This window comes from Trypanosoma grayi (genome assembly GCF_000691245.1).
Source record: "Trypanosoma grayi strain ANR4 Tgr_22_V1, whole genome shotgun sequence".
Classification (NCBI taxonomy): domain Eukaryota; phylum Euglenozoa; class Kinetoplastea; order Trypanosomatida; family Trypanosomatidae; genus Trypanosoma; species Trypanosoma grayi.
Genome location: NW_008825641.1, coordinates 23,641 through 41,508, shown reverse-complemented (window position 1 = coordinate 41,508; position 17,868 = coordinate 23,641). Strand labels below are relative to the sequence as shown.

Below are 17,868 nucleotides of genomic sequence, written 5' to 3'. Positions count from 1 at the left end.
CCCCCCGCCGCTGTGCGGGTGGGACGCGGGCGGGGGGCATCAACGCGGGCAGCGGAGAGGGGGGGAGGCACAGAGAGGGCGGCGGTCGGGCGAGCGGGGTGGAGGCGGCTGCGGAGGAAAATAGGAAACGGCAACAACTACAAGAGGAGTGGGCACACATCAGTGGCCGGAAGAAAAGAAAAGAAAAGAAGAGACGAACGACAAAAAAAACACACACACATACACGCAGAAAAAAGGTACGATACACTCTGGCGAATGAAGGAAAAGAAGGGGTAGAGGAAAGAGGGAAAAGAAACAACAACAACAACAGCGGGGAAATGGAGATGAAATTATCTCGTGTTTGCGTAAGAAATGATCTCGGAGACTCTCTACTCCTACTTTCGTCCCCCGTTTGCGCTGTGCGGTGCTGCCGAAGAGACACACGGATACATGTATGTGTGCGGGCACAGAACGGGCCAGGCTCAAGGTGGAGCTGCTCGCCCGCACTCTCCGTCCCTCATCCCTCCGAAATGCCCATACCGGTCTGTGGCGTGCACCACCTTTTTGCCGTGTTACCGCCGGTCACTGCTGTCAATAGCACTTCCTTTTCTTCTTCCTTTTTTTTTTTACCCCTTGATGTTGCTCTTTTTATTGCGTGTGTGGGTGTGTGTGTTTTGTTCTCCGTTCGCTTACGTAGTTGCTGCATAGGCGGCGGGCGTCCTCGAGACCAAGCGAATTCAGACACTTCGCCTTCGTTCGTTGCTGGGAGCAAGCTGCCGTCTCCGTGTCCTCCGTGTGCGAGCCAATAAACCCCCCACCAAAAAGAAAAAAAAAGATCGGTGACAGCCTACGTGGCGCAGCGAAGCGGAATGAGTACAGACTTGGAGCAATCGAGTGGCGCAGTCAGCGCTGTAGATTGTGATGACTGGAAGAGAGACGCGCTGAATAGAGATGATATTGCGTGCACGCGCGCCGCCACCGACGACGACGACGACGACAATGTACGGCTGGGCAATTTACAGCCAGACGGTGAGTGCGCCGCGGCGACAACGGAGCGTGTCAACAGCCCGTCTGGGACTTCATCCAACGGTGTGTCCGCTCCACCGTCCGCTTTCTTTGCCGTGCCACCGCGCCGAGGCGTCTTCCTGGATCTCATTGACACCCTGCTGCACAGCGGCCTCGGATCGGCGTCGACGTCAGCGGCGTCGAGCACCGCTGAGAGGCCCGATAGTGACTTCACCACGCCGTGCGCGGAAGACCAGGTGCGGCGCCTCTTTAGCATGGGGCTGGTGGACAAGCTGTGCGAGGAGGTGCGCGCCGTCGTTGCGGCGGAGCAGGCAATGCTCGACGTGCGCGTGGTGGAAGACGAGACGCTTGTGGTGGTCGGCGATATCCACGGCAATCTCTCCGACCTCGTCGCCCACGTGCTGTCGGAGCAGTCGGACAGACAGCTCAATGTGGACGGCAGCGACCGCAAATTTCTCTTTCTCGGCGACTTCGTGGACCGTGGCCCGTGCGGCGTAGAGGTGGTGATGCTGCTGTTCGCGCTCAAGGTGGAGTACCCGCAGCTCATCTACATGACACGCGGCAACCACGAGGACTCACAAACGTCTCGCTTTTACGGTTTTTTCCATGAGGTGCTGCAGAAGTTCGGGAGTGATGCCGCATGGGTGCGCTTCAACGAGGTGTTCTGCTACCTGCCCCTTGCTGCTGTCGTCACAACGCCAAGGAAGCGGTTCTTTGCTTCGCACGGTGGCTTGTCCCCGCAGTTGACATCTTCGGTTGATATCATTTCAACCATTGAGAGGTCAGACTACGGGAATGTATTGGACAACGTCCTTAATGAAGTTGTCGACGGCCTGCTGTGGTCTGACCCAACGGAGTCGACGCCACTCTACGCACGGAATGTGCGGGGGCGCGGATACCTGTTTGGTGTGGAGGCCAGCCAGGAGTTCTGCCGTCTCAACAAATTTGACTTCATATGCCGAGCTCACCAAGTGGTGTCTGAGGGCTACGCTTGGACCCATGACGGGAAGGTTCTTACTGTCTTTTCAGTGCCCAACTACTGTGGTTACAACAACAATCTAGGGGCTGTTATGACCGTGCAGCCTTCGCAATCGGAAAAGGAGCTGTATTTTAAACAGTTCACGTCGTCGATCGACTCGAACCCATCTTCACCGCCCCCACCAAAACAGCTCACAGAGTTTGTGTTTTCAGCATTTCTGGAGTGACCGTTGGCCATGCTCTAACACATCTCTTATCTTTTTTTTCGCCCGTCTGTGTGTATCTGTGTGTTCGTGCGTACCTATATAGATAAACTTGTGACCATTTCTCTTTCTTTCTTTTTGTTACACATCTTTTTTTCTTTGTTTTTTTTTTTCCTACCGTTGCGTCACCATAGTCGCACCCACGCAACCTCCACGCTTCCTTCGCACCGACCTGTGATACATGTACTCCCTTCGGTGAGAAATTCATGGTGCATCTATATAACTCCGTCTGTGCTTGTCTGTGGGCGGGGCTCCGTGTGGAGTCCCTGCATCACTACTCTCACAGCGTAACGAGAATAAACAGCAGTGCCCATAAGTTACGCTTTCCGGTGAATGAAAGCGGCACTTTTTTGCAGTATTCCAGAGGGGCTTCTTTGCGTCTCCTCTTTATGGACGTGTGCATACCCGTTTCTTTTTATTTGCCTCTTTGGGCTCTCTAGCGTTGTCATAGCCAGCAAGGCTCAGTTGGAGAGTGTGGTCTTGTCATGAAACCGCAACACTAGCAACGCGTCGTCGTTGCTGTTGTTGTTGTTGTTGTTGTGCGCCTCTGTCTACTGCGAAGCGGGGCAGTAAAACGGGTTCACCGCCGTATGAGGTGGAGATTGCTCAGTTGTGTCACGCCAGATAACGCTGGCCTCGTTGCGGCGAAGTATGCCGTCAAGCATGCTTCCCCCGCGTGGGGAAGGCCCCACGTTGGCGGTTTCAGTTTGCTTCGTTCGGTGTGCATCGGTGGGCGTGACGGCGGTGCCACGCCGCGCAGCCGCGGCTTCGTCAGGGCGTGGTGGATGATGCGGGAGAATGGCGCTTCGTACCGATGGCTCGCCCCCTCTTGCCTTCCTCCTGCTCTGGGGCTGTGCATCGAGAGGGCGCATGCATGGCAGTATTGGCCAAACCGTCGGGCAAATGTGCCAAACGACGACAAGAACAATAAAGAAAATGAAAAAAAAAAAAACCGAGTTTAGAATGTGGTTGCTTTGTGGAGCAGGAGCCATGCCCATGTACCTCTTTTACCTCCTCTTCTTCCTTCTGCTGCGCACACGAAGGCCATGCAGGACCAGATTCAGAAGCTGCTGCTGATGGGCCCCGGCGGCGCCGGTAAAACGTGCATGCGGAGTATCATCTTCGACAACTACCTGCCACGCGATGCACTGCGGCTCGGCATCACCATCTCACTCGACCAGAACCAAGTCCGCATGCTTAACAATTTGTACCTCACCCTGTGGGACTGCGGCGGCCAGCACCGTTATGTCGCGGAGTACCTGAGCCGCCAGAAGGAGTACATCTTCCGCAGCGTTGGCATCATGCTCTTTGTGTTCGATATCAACAGCATGAGCCGCGACAGCAGTGACGCGTACAACGGCATGTCGACCAACTGGAGCCGGCCCGAGATGCTGGAGTACTTTCAGGCGGCGATGCGCTACATTAAGCAGTACAGCCCTCACGCGAAGATATTTGTGCTGTTGCACAAGATTGACCTCATTGCAAAGGATCTCCGCGAGGCCATTTTTGAGTCGCGAAAAGCGGAGATTCTCGAGCGCCTCGAGGGTGATGAGGTGGCGAATAACATTCAGTTCTTCGCCACGAGCATCTGGTCCAACTCGTTGTACCTGGCGTACAGCAATGTTGTGCGCTCCCTCATTCCCCACCGGGATGTGCTCATGCAGGAGATGAGGAAGTTGCTAAAGGCCTGCAACGCTGTTGAAGTGGCACTGTACGAACGCAGCACATTTCTCTGCTTAACGCACGTCAGCCGCGAGGACGCTAACAACAATTATGGTGGCGACGGCAATGGGAGCGATTGTTGCAATGATAACGACGCACTTCGCTCGTCAACGTGCGAATTGCGTACAACAGAGGTTAGTGAGACGGTAAAGCACTTCAAGCTAAGCTGCATGAATAACACGACAAGTCTGGATGGATTTCAAATCACGACAGGTACTTTTACCGCACTGCTGCACCCCTTTACGAATTGCACACATGTGTTGATTATTTCGGCAGACCCTGGCGTCAGTGTGGAGCTTCACAAGTGCAACGTGCGGGGTGCCCAACGTGCATTTGAGCAATTTCTTCATTCAGGGGACCCCATCGCAGAAGACATGCGGCAGGTGCTTTGACGCAGTGATCACTCGTCTTGGTGGCCCTCACCGTTTTGAGCGTTTTTTTTCTCGCTGATGCTTCTGCTGCTACTCTTACCGTGTTTCTAGTTCCCTTTTGCAGCACGGCGGTGAAACAATTCCCTGTTTGTTCTTGGTCATTGCAGGAAGGAAAATGAGCCGTGTGTCAATGGTCGCCGGCCACGCCGTCCGGTCTCCCTCCCAGGTTTCGGTGGGTGGTGGCGGTAGGTGGCTCGCCTACAGCTGCGCAGAAGACATTGTGGTGGTGTGCGCCTTGAAGCACGGCGGTGCTGTTGATTCGCCTGATAACAATAATGATGCCACCACCTCTCGTGGCGCCGATTTTGTAGATGCGACTCGAACAGTGCTATTACAAAATGGTGAAAAGTTGTCCGTGATTCACCTGCATCAAAGTAGAGACCTGCTTTGCATTGGAACTGCCGATAGCGGCTTATACTTAACCACTGCGTCAGATCCAACATTCGCTGGGGCAACTGCAAAGCTGCCCATACGGCTTACAGGGGAGAGCGTCTTTGCCGCGTGCTTCCTCAATAGTGTTCACGAGAGCTCGGACGTGCTAGTGGTCTCATGCGGCATGAAAGAGCTCGCGAAGGACCGCTTTCGTCTCTCTCTGTGGGATGTGCAGACACGGACGTTGCTCTGGCGAGGCTGCGCTGATGCGCTTGATGTTATTGTGGCACTGCCGGGCTCCAGCGGCTTCGCCTCCTGCACGTCACGGGAAGTGACGCTGTGGAGTGTGCAACGGTCCGACGTGGGCGAGGCGAAGACGCAGGAAGGCAGCAAAAATGCTTCTGCTGCTGCTGCTGCTGCTGCAGCCTCTTCTTCCTCTCTGGCCGCCAGCACTGGGACCGCAAAGTGCGAAGATACCGGCAGTGGCACATTGACGGTATTAAGCAAACCCTGCAGCGTTGTGAGCGAGCTGCGGGACACCGAATTTGTTGCGTTGGTGCCACCCGTTGAGGGCGAGACCACGCTGACGGCACTGACAACGGTTGGATTTCTGGTTTCCTTCGATTGTCGCAGTGGGGCGGCGGTGAAGTGGATGGACTGCAAGGTGTGCCCCGCCACCGCGGCTTATCAAAGTGCGAACAACGTCATTGTGTGTGGTGCGCTGGTCCGCTTCTTTTCTGCCGATAGCTGGGAGTTTCGTGGAAAGATTAAGCAGAACGGTCCGCCAACGGTTGTGAGCTCTTCGTTCCTGACGCGGCTAATGGATTCGCTGTGCACTGGAGCCGCAGTATGCCCAAATGGTGACAGGCTTATGCTCTTCTACAGCGGCGGTGATCTGTCGCGGTACCGGGTCACAGAATCCACGAGTGGGACGATTAAGCTTTCGTTTCAGTGTGTTTACCAATACACGCCGGTGTTGCCTGATGAGGAGCCGCTGCGGTGGATACCACTGGCGGCGAACGTGCTGTGTCTGTGGTCTCCGCAGCGGCTGCGACTCTACGATATGACGCTGCGGTCATGCAGCAGCATGGCTCTTGAGAGCACCTGCGCCACCTATCACACTGATCTTAATGTTCTGCTGGTATACGTGCCCTCCGCGTACGAAATAGCCGCGATTATGCCCAACCTGGAGGAGGTGCTGTGCCGACTCAGTGTGGCTGAGCCGCTAACGAGCCTTGTTGCATATAGAAAGAACCAGTTTGTGGGTCTTTCCCCCGATAACAGTTTATTTTACTTTGAGGGACGGTGGAACGAGGGTACAAAATTCTCCCTGCAGGCATTACACACCACACGTCTGACAAGCTTCAAGGTGCCATTGACACAACTTGTGTGGGCAGAAGGTGCACTGTGCGCTGCTTCGACCCATTTGCTGGCGAACCTGCAGACTGGAAAGAACGTGTCTTTTAGCGCTGATATCATCTCGTTTACTGCTGCTGGCGATGCGTTGCTAGTGGTGCACCGCCACGGCTGCGTTGTTGTGGAAGTCGACACACTTCAGCCCGTCGGAGAGCCGTTGCAGGCTGTTGCGCTGAAGGAGGTGGTTTCTGCGCCGAATGGGGGGCTCGTTGCTCTGCGCAGCGAAGGCGAACTTTCTGTTGTGAGCCTCGCCGATAGAAAATGCATCACACATCTCAATTTTCAGCGCGCTGCACAGAACCACCAGATGACGGTTCTTATGAGTGTCGGTTTCACAGCCGATGGTAGTGGCCTCGTCTTGTGCGACTCCAGGGGCATCTTCACTTTACACGCACTGACTGACACAGGGTTCGACGCATTATCAACAACATCCTCATCAGCTGCAAGCAGGGCTGTGCCCGATGCCAAACGACTTACTCAACAGAAGCAACAACACCGAGGGCGCTGCAGCACTCAACGATCATCATCATGCGGTGGGCCAACGAATGTTGAGCTACAGTCTCGTTTCAAGGACCTCCACGGCTTCTACGAGTTTACACGGCGCAAACACAAAGAGCACGAGGGTGCTTACAAGAGGGTGAGTGCGGCAACGGCGACAAAAAAATCACCAAGTGCCCCAGCCAATTCTACAACAACAGTAACAACAGCTTCTACTACTACTACTACTACTACTACTGCTCCTACTACCGCTACAACTAGAAGCACCAGCGGTGTACTTATATTGGCCCAGGGAAACAGCATACTGCAGATACCTTCGACACCTCTAGATCACCCGCTCCCGCCGTTGCGGAAGTGGGAAAGCGACCGTGTGCCAACGGAGCTGCCGCAAGTGCTTGGCGCCGCTGAAAGTTTTGATGTGGGTGTATCCACGTCAATGGTGGAGGTATCGGCGCTTACTTCCATTGAGTCGAAGCCCACCTTTAGGTTGCGTACCCTTTCCGAAAGTGAGGCGGACATGACACCTTCGCTTGCAGCCGACGTATTGGCGCAGGATCGCGCGAAGGTGACGTTCGCCGAGGCTCCGGCGTACGGTGTGCGGAGCCCCGCGCGCAAAGGGCAGCCGTCGCTGAGCCCAATGAGGACACCGGAGGACGACGTTGTGAACATCGACTCAATGGAGCGCGAGGATGTTCAGCGGCAACTGCACCACGACCCAGTTAACATGGCGCTTGTGCAGCCGTTTGGGAACTTGTCTGCGTCGTCCTCGTCAAGCTCTGTTCGCGCAAGGTCATTGGAGATACGTGACCGTCTTAAGGAGCTTGCCGAGGCGTACGACCAGCAGAAAGAGGATGAAGACAACGATGCGGACTGTATAGACGATGAAACGGTGGAGGAGCTGTTCTCTACAGTGAACCGCCTTTACACAAGGCTGCAGTTGCGCCAGCAGCAGCGGCCCAGTAGTGCGGGTAGTGCCGTAAGCGAATTTTCAATTGTGTCGGTCAACGCCATGCTGGCAGAACTACAGCGCCAAAGTAGCCGTATCGAGGCGCAAAACCAAGAAATCCTCGCCAGCTTAATCAAGAAATGAAGGGAGGGATTTTTTTTTTGTGTGTGTGTGTATGTTTCTCTGAGGGAGGCGGATTGGGTGTAATGATTCGGCAATTGGAATTGCATTTTGCTGTGAGGGTGAGGTGAGGTGAGGTGGGTGATTTCGCACAGTTGCACGGAATCCTTAATAGCCTACCTCAAACTCTCCTGGACTACACAATGGAGGCGCCTCGTGTATTTTCCCTGGTTTTTTCTCTCCCCAACACGTGCCTTCAGTAGGAAGAAAGGCCCCCTTCGTCCAGCATTTATTGCCTGTTGGACATGCCCAAGCTCTTTGTGTCCAAACTCCCTAAGAGTGTCCCCGCGGATGAGGTGGAGGGTTTTCTTGAGGGTCTGTTCCCCGACGCAACACACATTCAGTTGCTGCGCGGCTCCTATAGTGGTTCACACAAGGGCCACGCTTACGCGCACTTTGCTAGCGAGGTAGCGGCGGCAGATGCACTGCATCGACTTGGGGAGACGTCACCACCAACGCTACACGGCGAGACATTTCGGGTGAGGCGTGGTGGCCGCGTTGAGGCAACTGATAAGAGCGTTATATCACCACAACCACTTCCTCCGCAGCTCGCAGATCACTCGTACTCTCTCTGCGCATGTGTTTCCCCGTCGCTGGCCGATACATTGGATGATGTTGTGGACCGCTGCCAACTAAGTCGAAGCGGTGGCGGCGCGGTGGCAGTGGTGTTTGCCACGGAGGAGCGTGCGACTGCTGCAGTGATGGCGCACCGAGGACGCGTCGCTCTCTGCCTTCCTCCGCTTTTACCACAGCTGCTGTCCTCTCGCGCAGCGAAGAGGCGGAGGCGTGAGCGGGAAGAAGACGGTGCTGATGATAATGAGGAAAGAGATCCAGGGGATGAAGAAGATGAGGAGGTTGAGGGCGAGGGTGAGGGCGGCGATGGCGACGGCGATGTGGTGGTGGCGTACGAGCGCCACGGGCTTGTGCCCGTTTCGCCGGCGCAGGCACTGCTGTTGGTGCGGGAGCTGATGGAGGGTCGCGGCCGCATCGCTGTCAAGGACCGGAAGGGGCACGTGGCGGTGTTGAATCTACCGGCTCACGCGACTGCGCTGGAGTGAGTTTTGCTAACCGTGCTCTGCCTTGTGAGGTGTCTTATGGGAGTGTGGTCGGGCAAGCCAACAAAAAAAAAGGAAAAACAAAAGGCTGCGTGAGTGGTACGTTCTATATGCTTCCTTTCTTTCTTTCTTTTGCTTCTATTGACCTTATTTCTCTGATGAAGTATCTTTATTTAAGTCGTGGTGTAACACGCTGTTACCGGTCTCTTTCCTTGTGGGCGTACGTGTGTGTGTGTGCCTGCATCCAGCAACGAAGGGAAGAAGGGAGGAAGAGAAGGGATTTGTGCCTAGCCTCCACGAGGCCAAGTAGAAGACAAGGGGAGGAGGTCACTTACAGACCTACAGACATATATANGACATATATATATATATATATATATATATATATATATACATTCAAGAGGTGAAGTAAGGAGACAGATAGCATTATTTGCCCGCTTTAAAGCCCCATGAGGGATACGTTCTGTCCCCGAATACATGGTTGCAATTGGTGCTTCTGTTGTGGCCACGATGGGGATGAGAATGATGAACATGCTGAAGTCATCGTGCATATGAACGATCCTCATGCGAATGCGCCATTCGATTACCCCGACAACTTCATTAAGACATCTGATTACACCATAGTCACTTTTCTACCGCTGGCTCTGCTCATGCAATTTCGAAAGGTGAGCAACTTTTATTTCCTCGTCTGTATGGTTCTTTCCCTCATCCCCGGCGTTTCGCCTATAAGCCCTGCGACAGCAATAGCACCACTTGTGTTTGTCGTAGCGGTGGCGCTAGTTAAAGAGGGCGCTGAGGAGTACAAACGCCACCGGGCAGATAACAGAGCGAACTCAATTGAGGTGGAGGCTTTTGTGAACGGTGAGATGGTGCGGATCGCGAGTCGGCACCTGAGGGCGGGGGATGTAGTGCGCGTACACAACGGCGAGGAGGTCCGGGCGGACATTTTCCTACTTTCCTCATCCACGGAAGAGGGACAGGTGTTCATTGACACATGCAACTTGGATGGTGAAGCGAGTCTTAAAAGTCGCAAGGCGATGGAGATGACGTGGCCACTCTGCTCGACAGAGGCGGTGCAGACGGCGCGGCTCACAATGCACACCACACCGCCCGACCCCGGGCTGCTGTCGTGGAACGGGAGGATAGACTTCAACGGCGAGGAGTATGCTGTGGATCTCAACCAGTTCCTTTACCGTGGCTGTGTCGTGCGCAAGACGGACTGGCTGTGGGGCTTCGTTATCTACGCTGGTAGAGACACCAAGATGTTTCGTAACTTGAAGAAGCGACCACCAAAATCCTCAGATTTGGATCATAAGTTGAACACGTTAATCATCGTCGTATTCCTAATGCAGAATGCTTTTCTCATTGTGCTCTGTTCACTCGCTGTATGGTGGAGCAATCATCATAAGGACCATTGGTACATGCGCTGGTTTCTTGAGCAGAACAGTGAAACTGTGCTGTGGTTTCGCCGCTACGTCACGTATTTTATTTTGCTTAGTTACTTCATACCAATCTCGCTCTTCGTGACCATCGAGGTGTGCAAAGTCATCCAAGTGCATTGGATGCGGCGGGATACCAAAATGATGGAGCTTGTCAATGGAAGGTGGCGTCGCTGCGTGCCCAACACCTCAAACTTGAATGAACAGCTCGCCATGGTGCGCTTCATTTTCACGGACAAAACTGGGACGCTGACAGAGAATGTCATGAAGTTTAAGACAGGCGACATCAAAGGCCACACCATTTGTTGTGACAGCTGGGCTGCATCGTTGGAGCTGCTGGACCACAAAAGCCCAACACGTGCTGCTGCTGAGGAATATTTCCTTGCCCTCTCCATTTGTCACACCGTCCAGCCGTTCAATGACGATAGCAATCCACTGGGTATCGTGTACGAGGGAAGTTCACCAGACGAGGTGGCTCTTGTCACCACTGCAGCCGAGCACGGTTTCCGCCTGGTTGAACGTACCTCGCGTTCCATGACAGTGGAAGTAGAGGAACAGAACCGTGTGTTCGATATTCTCGCCACTCTTGAGTTCACACCCGATAGGAAGATGATGAGTATCATTGTGCAGGAACGCAACACACCGCGGATTATCCTCTTTACAAAAGGTGCCGACAGTTCTCTTCGGCAGCAACTCTCCAATGACAGCGAAGTGCAGGAGTATATGATCGGCTTGGACAGCACGCTCACGGAGATGGGTGAATCCGGGTTGCGCACTCTCCTCGTTGGCGCGCGTGACCTTACACAGGAGGAGTTCAAAGTGTGGCATGCACGCTTTATCGCCGCGGGTAAAACGCTCGTGCGACGTAGTGAGGTGGTGGACAAGGTTTGTATAGAGATTGAGCGGGAGCTTCGACTTGTCGGGGCGACTGCCATTGAAGACAAGCTCCAGGACGATGTACCGGAAACGGTGTCCTTCTTCCTCAATGCGGGTGTTGTTATATGGATGCTCACCGGCGACAAACGAGAGACGGCCCTGACGATTGCCGCCACGACAATGTTGTGCGACCCGCGACGAGACTTTGTTCTGCATATCGACATTGGATCTCTTGACCCGAAGGATGAGGCGGCAGTGCAGAAGGTTGGCGCGGACCTGCGCCAGGTAGAGCTCCACGTGGAGCGCGGGAGGGAGGAGGGTGTGCGCTGCACTATTGTCATAGATGGTCTTGCCCTCGGCGTTGCGATGACTCATCACTTCAAGCAGTTCCTGCGGTTATCGCAGGAGGTAAACTCGGCGGTTTGCTGCCGACTTACACCACTCCAGAAGGCGAATATTGTGCGCATGTTCCAAAAGTCTACAGGTCTCACTGCAATCGCCATTGGTGACGGGGCGAATGATGTGTCAATGATTCAGGAAGGGCGCGTTGGCATCGGTATCGTCGGCCTCGAGGGAACACAGGCGGTGCTGGCAGCCGACTACGCCATTCCGCGATTCAAAAATCTGCGATATCTCTGTGCTGTCCATGGGCGTTATTCATTGGTGCGTAACGCGAGCTGTATTGTTGTAAGTTTTTACAAGAATATTACGCTCTCCTTTATTCAAGTGGTCTTTGCATTTTACTGTGGATTCTCGGGACTTACACTGTTCGATGGGTGGCTGCTGACGTTCTACAACACGGTATTGACGAGCATCCCACCGTTCTTTATGGGCATCTTCGACAAGGACCTCTGCGCCGAGGTGTTGGTGAGCCGACCAGACCTTTTTGTGCCGCTCTCGCGTGGGTTGTACTTTGATCACGTCGTCCTGCTGCAGTGGCTTGCCGAGTCGATATTCCACGCGTTGGTCATATTCTACGTGATGTATCCAACTGCTGTGAAACTGGACTACGATGGCACGCGAAACATCGGCGGCGACATGGTAGGTACAATGATGCTCTTCTCACTCGTGTGTGTCGTCCTTAGTCGTTTCGGACTGCAGGTGCGTTACTGGCGGTGGATGCAATATGTGGGGATCGGCCTCTCTGCCTTGTTCCTCGTCTGCCTCCTCTTGACGTACTCAGCAATCCAACACGTTGGCAACGCCACGCTGTATTGGCACATTTATGTACTGATGACCGGGGCCAAGTTCTGGTTGTATGTGCTACTGTTGTTAGGGGGCCTCATCCTCGTCGTTGACTTGCCGGTGCTCCACTTCCAGAAGCGGCTGAAGCCTACGCCGCGCGACATAGCGGAGCAGGAGCACGAAAGGGCCCTCAAGGAGTCGGGGATGCGCAAAGAGCCAGTAGAGAATTCCCGCCAAGAGGAGTTGGTGTAAATTCTGGTTGTTAGCACCACAAACACCAAAAGAGCAACGGCAGCAAAGCGGTGGAAAGAAAAAGGGAAGAGGGTAGCGGACTGGAAAAATAGAGGCATACTGCCTTTTTCTCGGATCAAGCAATCTGAGGGGAGGGGGCTTCCTTCTACATGTGCAACACGGTCAATATTCATGTGGAGCCATTCACACCCTCTCATTGTTCATGGACGTGGCACAGGCTTCTTTGTCCACCCCTTGTATTCTGGAGTTTTCTTCTGTTTTTTTTTGTTTGTTTGTTTTTTGTTTTGGAGGGTTGCTCTTTGGCTTCGGTGCACTCTGTTTGTATCTCTGTGAGTGTATATATATACATATATATACATATATATATGTATGCGTGCGTTGGTGTGTGCAGCTCATACGGAATATTACTTCTTCCCGCGTCACATTCCTCTTCGGTTCGGTTTGGCTTCGCCGGTGGCGTTGCTGGCAATGGCAATGATTGTGATACGGGTGGTGGCGGTGGTCGGAGTGCAGGGCGACGGGGACGCGGTGCGGTGCGGTGCGGTGCCGGTGGGCGCCAAGGCTGAAACGAAAAAACAACAACAACAACAGCAGCAACACGACGAAGAGCGGAACGTCAAGCAAGGACACACGGGAGGAATGAATAGACGCATGGGCGGGCGGGGGAGCGCCTCGTGGAGTGGCGACTGCAAGCGGTAAGACAAAGATAATAGCAAACAAAAAAAACCACAATCGTGGGCGTCCGGATATTCTGCGCTCCTCGTGGCTATGCGTGGCGTTGGGGTGTTGGGGCGTGCTGCTGTTGTCCCACTCCCGTGGCCACGCGGAGTGCACAGTGACGAGGCTGTTTTTGTTTTCTCTGTTAGTTGCGTCATTTTCTCTTTTTTTTTTTTNTTTTTTTTTTTTTTTTTGTTTTGTTTTCGTCTTCCCTTTTTCTTTGTTACCGAACGGGGACGCGCGTGGGTCGCGAGGGGAGAGCGAAACACGCACATCACACAAGAGAAAGAATCATGCACGTGTTTTTTTTGTTTTTTTTTGTTTTGTGAAATTTGATAATGGAAAGGAGGGAAGAGGAGGGATATTGCTGGGGGGTAATGCAACGGGCTTCTCCAAGAGCAAGGTCTAGTCGAGCATCCTCTTCCCATCGAATTTTGTGTGTAACTGCCGTGTAGGTGTGTGTGGCTGTAGTGTGCCTATTGGCCGTGGTGGTGCGTGCTGCTCGTCCTCTTGTCGCTGGCGGCGCAGCTGGGGGTGCCTCCGCCACCAGAGCGGCAGAGTGGACGCGGCGCCTCCTGCCCTCTTTCTCCCACCATATATGCGATGTCTCTTGTACCCTCAGGAGCACCACTCCACTCCTTGTATGTGCCTGTTTCTCAAGGCACGACGTCTGCCTCGCGTGTTATTCTTAGTGTTGGTGTTGGAATCATTGCAGCGGTGCGTGGTGCATGTTTTTTTTTTTTGATTCTCGTTCTGTATGATGTTCCGCTTTTTTTTTTTGTTTTGTGCTGAACGTGCTGGTGTAGGTTGGAAGGGGGGGACTGGGGCGGAAAAGATCACGTGGCGGTATGTCGTCGCTGACGTATGAGGACGACTACAAGCAGGCCCTCGAGGACCTCGCGACCATATGGAAGGAGGACATAAACCTCACCAAGCTGCGGGTCCCGCCTAATGGAAGGCAGCGGTACGAGCAGCTGCTGCAGTACTTTACCTCACTCTATATGCAGTACCTGCGGACTGTGCGCCGACTAGCTGCTGTACACGACGCGCAGCTGCAGCCACAAAAAAGATATGATGTGCGAACCCTGCTTGACACCTGCATTGCACGCATGCTCGAGGTGCGTAGCCTCTTAGCAACGAATTGTGGTGAGTTTGTAAAGCTGGATGATGCCATGCTGGACGTGAAGATGACCCCAGATGATCTCGAGGTGCCGATTCCACGCTACTTCGTGGAGGATACCGAGACGGAGATACAGGAGCGGCACCGCCAGATTATGTCGCTGCAGGCGCACTACCGCACGACAGAGGCGGACGCTCCTGTTTCAAAAGCACTTGCTGCTTCTACTGCTACCGCTTCAGCCGCGAACGTCAGAGGCTGTAAGGATACGAAGCCCATGACGCTGGACGACGCGGTGACCCTTTTGCAAATCAATGAGCGAGGGCGTCAGGCTCGTCAGCGCGCAAAATTTCAGCTCGCCACACATGCGCAGCAAAAGCTCACCATTGCGCGTACTGGTGATTACAACTATGCCACCGGCAAGGAGCGGGCGGCGACGGTGGTGCAGAAGGCGGTGCTGGCGTACCTCGCGCGCAAACGGGTGCGCGAGGATCACGTCGCGGAGCTGCAGCTACTTGGGATGCGGCCAACCTTGGCGACCCTCAGCGACGTGGAGCGTGCAGGCGCCAGTGTACGCCTCGAGGAGCGAAAGGCGCGCCAGCGCATGAACGAGGCGCAGCTCCAACAGAAGGCGATTGAGTTGGAAACACGCATAAAGGCCGAAGAAGGGCCGCGCACGATGGAGGAGATGCTGAACGAGGTCCTCACCCGCATGGCGTACGCGCGCATGGAGAGCAAGGACGACGCCCCACTGACATTCCCGACGCCAGAGGAGGGTGGAAGCCGGAAGTATTTGGAGACACTCAACGCTACCGCCGCGAGTGCGCACATCCCCGAAGCCACCGGCACCACCGGCCGCGTGGGCTCCGTCACGGTGCAATCGTCGCTCGTCGGCACCCTCGTGGCGCGCACGCCGACGCGCAACACCGGCAGCACCGTGCGGCGCAAGGGTGAGGAGGAAGAAACCGTACCGGCAATGGCCCCCACGCACTTGTGGTCAGGCATCAAGGCGGGGGAGGAGCGCTATCACGCCGTGTGGAAGCCGCGCTTTGACCAGACGTACCACCGGGAGGTGGACCTTGATCAGACGGCCGACGAGGGACTCCTGCGACAGCAGCTGCTGGAGGGACCGCGCGGCATAATGGAGGAGTTGCGGCGCACCGTCGACCAGCTCATCATGGTGGAGGTGGAGAACCTGAAGAAGCGACTCGAGCAGGAGCGGCGCAGCGGAAAGAAAGGAAAGGGTGGGAAAAAGAAGAAGGCACCCAAGAAGCCACGGGCGCCGAAGCTGAAGGACCCGACGAAGGGCGTCAACATTGAAACGTTCATGAACAGTGCAGTGCATCAGAATGTGCTGCAGCTGCCGGATCCAGCTATTCGACTAGAAGATTATTTGGGCTGCGCAACGGTGCATGGGTCCCCGCTCGACACGCTCCTGCGTCTGCAGAAGCCCGATGAAGAAATCAAGAAGAAGTGGCAGCGCATCCTGAACAACTGGAACCCCGCTGTCGAGGAGGCCATGAAGATGAAGAAGGACGTCTTTGAGAAGCTGTTCGAGAAGTACCTCCAGCAGGCCTCATGGCTGAGTGAGCCATCGGCGGCACAAGTGCGGCAGACAGTGGCGGAATACGCCATCTTGCCGCTCGGCTCTCAGGTGATTCACGACTTGGCGCCATGCTCCAGGACGCTGCTTCTCTACGGTTACCCTGGAAGCGGCAAGACGCAGCTTGTGCACGCCGTGTGCAATCACAGTGGCGCAAATCTTTTTGATCTTTCTCCTTCGAACTTCGAAACCAACACCGGTCTTGTTGGTATCATTCAGATGGTGTTCCACCTCGCAAAAGTGCTGGCGCCCTCCGTCATATACATCGATAAAGTTGAGAAGCTCTTTATGCGCAAGAAGAAAAAGAAGGGGCCGAAGGATCCACTGCTGGCACGCGGGAAAAAGATGAAGAAGGAGGTCCTTAAAAGCATCGCCGCACTCGCGCCCACTGACCGTGTCATGGTGATTGGCACCACGTCAACTCCGTGGGAGGCGGACTTTAACGCCATGGTGGCCAACTTCGCCCACATGGTGCACTGCGCCAACCCCGACTACGCCTCACGCCTTGTCGTGCTGCAGAAACTCATAGCCAAGCGCACCGCGAATGCCGATGTGCTAAGACCGGAACACTACCACGAAGTTGCGCTCCTCACAGAGGGACTCACCTGCGGTGATCTCTACAATATTGTCAATGAGGTGCTGCACGAACGGCGCGTGCGGCGTTTGGCGCAACGACCGCTGTCATCATGCGACTTTCTGCACGCCATCACTCACGTCAAGCCGCCGAGTGCGGAGGACCAGGCGCAGATGAAGGAATTTACGCAACGTCTGCCACTCCATCTCCGTCGCGTTAACCCGCCAGTGGATGTACCTTCTCCAGAGAAGAAGGAAACTGGGGGTAAGAAGAAGAAGAAGGAGCGAGAGGTGTAAATGGAATATATATATATATATATATATATATATATATGGTGTCGTGGTAGTGATGGCTGTCGTAATTGTGCCTCTGCTGCAGCTGCTGCTGAAATGCGATGTAGATGATGAGCCGAATCATCCGGATAGATGTACGAAGAATATCTCTGACTGTGAAAGTGTTTGCCCTTTATCCCTGCCGTTCCCCTCAAACGTGTGCCAGTATCCCTTACCCTCCTTTTTCCCCCTTTCTCTGGATTTCCTTCCTTCTCTCTCTCTCTCTCTCTCTCGGACTCTCTTTCTACAGTTTTCTTTTTGTATGTGGTGTCCTTGCGGTCCTCTTTCTTTACTCGATTAATCTGCGGGACGCTGCGAATGGACACCGGCCTGCGCATTACGCGCCTCCGAAGGCTTCCAGTTGATACCTTTGCGAATCGACCACTCTCCGTTGGCGTGGGGGCTGGAGGGACTGATGATGATGGTTTTCCGTGTCACAAGACGCTCGTTTTCGATTTCCCCTCACTGCTAGAGGCTCACAAACGCGGCATCATACCGCACCTGACAGGTGGTTACTGCCTGAACACTGTTGTCATCTCCGAGTTGCTTCTTCACGAAATGGACATGGCGAACAAGAAGGCGTTGCATACGCTTGAGACCGAAAAATCCAGCGAGGCTGTTGCCCACTCCAATCGTGTGCGGGATCTTCTTGCATTTATTTACCAAAATAGACGTGAAGAGTGGTTGACGTTTCAGCGTAAAGGATGTGAGGAGGACAACGGCTTCTTATCCGAATTCAATTTGAAGGAAAATCTAAACGACCAACGACGCTACATCAGTTGCGCTGCTTTCTTGCGCGATGGGAGAGGCTCTGCTGTTATGCTCGTTACTTCTGTTGGGCGGCTTCAGGAGTGCGCGGAGATGCAGGGTATTCCCACAGTCTCTGTTAGCAGCTTCAGGTCCTGAA

General features: G+C 54.4%; 8 protein-coding genes across 8 annotated transcripts; all 8 read left to right on the top strand.

Moving 5' to 3' along the window:
- Positions 1-848: 848 nt before the first annotated feature.
- On the top strand, positions 849-2,210 carry DQ04_00221150 (putative phosphoprotein phosphatase; the record flags this gene model as incomplete). Its single annotated transcript, XM_009308493.1, has 1 exon — positions 849-2,210. One exon carries the CDS (start codon positions 849-851, stop codon positions 2,208-2,210), a length of 1,362 nt encoding a protein of 453 aa, XP_009306768.1.
- A 1,082-nt stretch (positions 2,211-3,292) lies between these two features.
- Positions 3,293-4,360, top strand: DQ04_00221140 (ras-family member, GTP-binding protein; the record flags this gene model as incomplete). Its single annotated transcript, XM_009308492.1, has 1 exon — positions 3,293-4,360. One exon carries the CDS (start codon positions 3,293-3,295, stop codon positions 4,358-4,360), a length of 1,068 nt encoding a protein of 355 aa, XP_009306767.1.
- Positions 4,361-4,514: 154 nt separating this feature from the next.
- Positions 4,515-7,775, top strand: DQ04_00221130 (hypothetical protein; the record flags this gene model as incomplete). The annotated part of the gene is made up of 1 exon (XM_009308491.1): positions 4,515-7,775. One exon carries the CDS (start codon positions 4,515-4,517, stop codon positions 7,773-7,775), a length of 3,261 nt encoding a protein of 1,086 aa, XP_009306766.1.
- A 281-nt stretch (positions 7,776-8,056) lies between these two features.
- Positions 8,057-8,869, top strand: DQ04_00221120 (hypothetical protein; the record flags this gene model as incomplete). The annotated part of the gene is made up of 1 exon (XM_009308490.1): positions 8,057-8,869. The coding sequence occupies one exon, from the start codon at positions 8,057-8,059 to the stop codon at positions 8,867-8,869; it is 813 nt and encodes a 270-aa protein (XP_009306765.1).
- A 446-nt stretch (positions 8,870-9,315) lies between these two features.
- Positions 9,316-12,618, top strand: DQ04_00221110 (phospholipid-transporting ATPase 1-like protein; the record flags this gene model as incomplete). The annotated part of the gene is made up of 1 exon (XM_009308489.1): positions 9,316-12,618. One exon carries the CDS (start codon positions 9,316-9,318, stop codon positions 12,616-12,618), a length of 3,303 nt encoding a protein of 1,100 aa, XP_009306764.1.
- Positions 12,619-12,987: 369 nt separating this feature from the next.
- DQ04_00221100 (hypothetical protein) lies at positions 12,988-13,317 on the top strand (the record flags this gene model as incomplete). Its single annotated transcript, XM_009308488.1, has 1 exon — positions 12,988-13,317. The coding sequence occupies one exon, from the start codon at positions 12,988-12,990 to the stop codon at positions 13,315-13,317; it is 330 nt and encodes a 109-aa protein (XP_009306763.1).
- Positions 13,318-14,183: 866 nt separating this feature from the next.
- DQ04_00221090 (IQ motif containing with AAA domain 1) lies at positions 14,184-16,925 on the top strand (the record flags this gene model as incomplete). The annotated part of the gene is made up of 1 exon (XM_009308487.1): positions 14,184-16,925. One exon carries the CDS (start codon positions 14,184-14,186, stop codon positions 16,923-16,925), a length of 2,742 nt encoding a protein of 913 aa, XP_009306762.1.
- A 354-nt stretch (positions 16,926-17,279) lies between these two features.
- Positions 17,280-17,867, top strand: DQ04_00221080 (hypothetical protein; the record flags this gene model as incomplete). The annotated part of the gene is made up of 1 exon (XM_009308486.1): positions 17,280-17,867. The coding sequence occupies one exon, from the start codon at positions 17,280-17,282 to the stop codon at positions 17,865-17,867; it is 588 nt and encodes a 195-aa protein (XP_009306761.1).
- Between the last annotated feature and the right edge of the window lies 1 nt (position 17,868).